Below are 4544 nucleotides of genomic sequence, written 5' to 3'. Positions count from 1 at the left end.
CTCCCCCTTTCCAAAAGCAATGACTCAACTCCACCAGGACTGGCAGGGAGCCTCCAGCTTCTCAAAAACTGGGTAATGAGATTACGGGAGCAGCTCGCAAGGCTTTTGCTCTTCGCTGCAAAAGAAACCTCTGCTCTGTAAGAACTTCGAGTGCTTCTTTGGGGCCTTCTGATTAAGAGCATCTCTTGAGGGATGGGTTGGAGACCGTCCGGTAGGAAGCCCAGGGTATCTCAGGTGAAAAACTAGAGGGACAAAATACGAATCCAAGAGGAACATGTACAATTCTAAACCCCTCTTGGATAATAAGTTATTACTCTTCAGATACCAAGTAATGATAAATGAAAGGCAAAAAGCTTGCGTTTTACCATTTTATGGTGGCTCCACAAGCAGAGAAATAACATTATATATTTGCTAAGAGCAAATATACAGATTGTAATATTTAAGAATGTGTTTGCTCCAAGCTGTTTATAGAGTCAGAAATAATTTTCTCTGAGAAAATGTGTGTGGTATTTAATCCTGTAAAGACTTAGGCTAGGATGTGCCTCCTCTCTGAGAGGAGAGGACACTTCTCTGCAGCTTTCATTCCTCCTTGCACAGAAGATGGTCCAATAATGGGATGTGGTCCTAGAGGGGCATCAAAATTTGTCTCTGCTCATGCAGTAGCGGTTGACGAGGGAGGAGTAGGAATGAGGAAAAACACAAGCAAACCCCTTGAGTCTAAAAGTAAATTTAAAAGATTGTACTGACGAGGACTCCAGGGCTTGTCAAAGTGAAGGTTGCCACCCCTACATCAGCACCACCAGTTCCCTTGAAAAGACCAGCCTTATGGCTCCCGCATGTATTTATGCTGAGATTTACTAACCGCAGTTATACAACATGAACTTCAGGACTCATCTCCTTGAGATATTTATTTTAATTAAAAACAAACTGTTTGGGAAACACAATACATATTTCCCTCTACATTTCCCTCCATCTAGTTTCAGAAGAGCAATTCTACGGGATACAAACAGTCCTAGGCACCGCGCAGCGTATTAGACGATGTTTAAACCTCACACCCAGCAATACAGTCTTAACTCCAGTAAAGCAGAGCAGGAATAAGTTTGCATTTACGAAAAATGTAACTGAGTTACACGGAGGCTTCCAAGAAGGACTTAGATGGGAATTAGCTTGAGTTTAAAAGCTAGAGAAGTAAAAAAGCAAGTACACAAATCAAAGTACACAGTTCTTCACAGTTATCTCAGAGGCAATGAGAATGGTGGTTGAAGAAAATCAGCTCCAGAGAGCAGCTTCTCACTAGGTGGAAAATGCCAAAATATCCAGTTTCAGCACCTAAAGGCTACACAGGGGGAGAACTACTCTACCAGGATCGTATCAACACTTTCTTGGATGAGATCTGACTCCAGTATACATTCGTCTAAGTGGTCTTGGGATAAACTGGAGCTCTTCCCCATGCTCTCACTGTCACAGTAAGGACGAAACCTGGGGGTCACGGGGCTCTCCAGCCGCTGGCAGCGGCTGTACTTGTGCTGTTTCCCCCTGTGCGTGTACATGTGCTCGAGCAGCTGGCTCTTCCGGAAAAACGTGCGGCCACAGACGGTGCAACTGATTTTTCTCTTTCTCGAGAAAGAAAAGTTACAGTTCAACTCTACCGGTTCGTGGTCCTTGGAGATGAGGGAGAGCTGGCCGATCTGCAGAGGCTCCAGGTCGCTGCAGCTCGGATGCTCCAGCTGATGCTCGTCCTCCTTGAGGAGGAAGGCCCCCAGCCGGTGGCCATCCCCAGCCTCCCTGTCCTCAGCCAGAGGCTGCACCTCCCCCAGGTCGCTGCTCTCCAGGATGGAGGCCGGCACGCCGAACGGCAGCGAGCCCGAGACGTGGGTGTGCAAGTGCTCCCGCAGCCCCCCTCGGGAGTCAAAACGCTCCCCGCAGTAGTGACACAAGTGCACCTTGAGGCTGGCCTTAGCAAAGATGGGGCTTGCTACCTCCGGAGAAGGAGGGGTGCAGCTCTGGGACACCACAGGCTCCGAGTCGCACCTCTCCTGCTTTATGGAGACCGAGAGCTTCGGATGCTCTTCCGCTGGCTTGGCGAGAGCAGGGGGCTGAGCAGAGGGGCAAGCGACCTGCTGGTCAAGGGAGCTGTCGTCCAGGCCGATGGCCAGAGAGAGCTGCAGCTGCGGGTGATCGCCCTGGGCAGCAGACCTGCTGCCCGCCTTGGGCAGACTCTCCTTCACTCCCAGGCGTTCCTTCGCCGGTTTGTGTGTGGTCGAGATCTGGATCCCGTACAAGTTTGAAGACTGGACCGGCTCTGGGGAGAATACTTGGTTCATCTCGATCGCGATATGGGAGAGGTGGTCTGCGTGGAGAAAGCGGATGCCCTCCTCCAGTCGGCTCTGGCTGACGGTCTGCTTTGGCCCTTTCCCGGTGTACATGATATGCAACAAGTAACTAAATATGTCAGGCTGGATGTCTGTGGGCTGAATCTTTATGCATTCGCTGAAACAAGACAGATGATTAAGTACATACAGGGCTCCAAATTACAGTCCTGATCCATTACCTGCCCATTCATTTGCTCCGCCGTTTGCTGTTAGAGCGTGTGTGCTGCTGCCTGCCTCCCAGTTCATGACGAGCAGCGCTCCCCGCCAAGACCTGCAGAGGTGCATGTGCCCTGTTTGCACAGCAAAGTGCCTGAGCGTGTGTTTATCCCTGTGATTATAAAGACCGTGAGCACAACCGCAGCCAGGAATGGTGAGAGTGGCCAGCTCCCAGTCAGCCCGTCACTCGCACGCATAGGCAATTGCCACCGCACGGCACCGCAGCGATGCCATGCAAGCTACACGTCGCCAGTGTGTGCCACTCCAATAATACAAGGCAAAGAATATTTGTGTGTTTAAGTAATAAATTCAGCTGCTGCTACGGTGTAATCTTTATGAGCTTTGCACTTAAGTGTCAGTAAACAACATCTATCAGAAAGGAAGTTAACTGATCTTCTCACTTCCAGCCAAAGGGCTACGCGGCTGATGGCTAACGATTACCCTGCAAAGGTGCTGGGGGCCACGACCCTCAAAAAGGAAAGAGAATGGAGAAGGGTTTAATCGATTACAAGCAGCAAGCTCCAGCTCAGAGGCGAGATTAGACCTTGGCACCGCCGTCGTTATACCTGCAGAACCACTCCTGACCCGGCCGGGTGAAGCATCTGAACAGCAGCTTGAAATAAATCGATGATCTCAGTCTCGGCCCTTATCTGCAAGAGTCTGAAGCGCAGAACTGCGATAAGGCTATGGCTTCTCGATTGCTTCAAGCCCATGGATCCTGCCAGAAGGGATAGTCCCACCCAGCAAGCTTGCCTAGAAGCTAATGCAAAGCAATGGACACGCTGCGTGTGGGCAGGAGGTACCTGTACATCCCTAGATTGCAAATCTGTGAGGTCTCACTGCAGGAGGACTGTAGTACTTACATGTTTATTTTCTCTGGTCGCCCAAAGGTCTCATCTTCAAAATGCGGGGCCCGATGTTTGTATATGCTGACTAAGAGGGTGGTTTTAAAGGACAGCACATTCTGGACTGGGAATGTTTAGAAAGCAGAGGCGTGTGCTGGGTTAGGAAAATAATCTCAGGCCATCTAACATCCCCATTTATGCTTTTAGACTATAATACCTTTAGAAAGGGGAAAAAGCAGAAAGTTGAACAGAGCCGTTAAAAGGTAGGAGGAGAGCTGCGTGTCCTTACCTTGTCTGATGAATAAATATCATCTTAAAATAGTTTGAAAAAGCAGCGAGCACCGCTCTGTGGGCTTTGAAGTAAACATCTCCAATGGCAACTGTGCAGTCACACAGAAAGCCAAACTCCCGCTGCATGTTCAGCTGCTGGAGGAGGAGGACGCTGTGGCCGGTCGTATCCATGGCGTGCCTGAGAGCAAGAGAACAAGATGTTCATCTCAGGAAGAAATCACAGAGCTCCCAAAGCCTCAAATGCGGGTTTCTCACCACTGAAAGGAGACGGGCGCCCGGCACGGAGCACGGCCTCGCAGAGCCTCTTCCAGGCGCTCCCTGCACCCCGATTTAATAATTTCTCCTACCGATACCACCGCCAGTGCCCAAACCCACGCTCAATGGGCTCAAAGCCTACCCGGGACTTCTCGATGTGCCAGCTACAAGCAAAGCTGTTTCTCCTACAAATTTACTACGCTCCGTGGTGTATCGGCACTAACTTTAAAACACCGCTCGCGTTTTTGCTCTGACCTCGGGTCGTGCTTTCCACTGCACCACTAACCGCGCTGGCCACCGGTACCGTCCCACAGTAATAATGTTAGATCTCTACCAAACAGCTACGCTGGGGACACTATTACACCTAGCTCAGGTACTAAAGCAAAAGAAAACTGTGGCTTTGGGTGAGGGCCTGAAATCTATCTCTGATGTTGGAACATCCTGGGATGGATCTGTCCGTCCTTCTGCCCTAAGAGGTGTGACACTTTGCACTGGAACCACGGACTGCTGTGGCTATGACCCTTGAAGCTGCCAGCTGTGGCGCAGGCTGGAGTGGCCGGGGGGG

At 50.4% G+C, this 4544-nt stretch overlaps 1 protein-coding gene across 1 annotated transcript; it reads right to left on the bottom strand.

The window, feature by feature from the left end:
• Positions 1-938: 938 nt before the first annotated feature.
• Positions 939-3895, bottom strand: ZBTB25 (zinc finger and BTB domain containing 25). The gene is made up of 2 exons (XM_009332722.1): positions 3723-3895; positions 939-2490 (listed from the first exon to the last, which is right to left on the bottom strand). Exons 1-2 carry the CDS (start codon positions 3893-3895, stop codon positions 1353-1355), a joined length of 1311 nt encoding a protein of 436 aa, XP_009330997.1. The 3' UTR covers positions 939-1352.
• Between the last annotated feature and the right edge of the window lie 649 nt (positions 3896-4544).

Source organism: Pygoscelis adeliae, unplaced genomic scaffold, assembly GCF_000699105.1.
Source record: "Pygoscelis adeliae isolate BGI_AS28 unplaced genomic scaffold, ASM69910v1 Scaffold179, whole genome shotgun sequence".
Classification (NCBI taxonomy): Eukaryota; Metazoa; Chordata; class Aves; order Sphenisciformes; family Spheniscidae; genus Pygoscelis; species Pygoscelis adeliae.
Note: the sequence above shows the minus strand (reverse complement) of the source record. Positions and strands in the feature narration are given on the sequence as shown.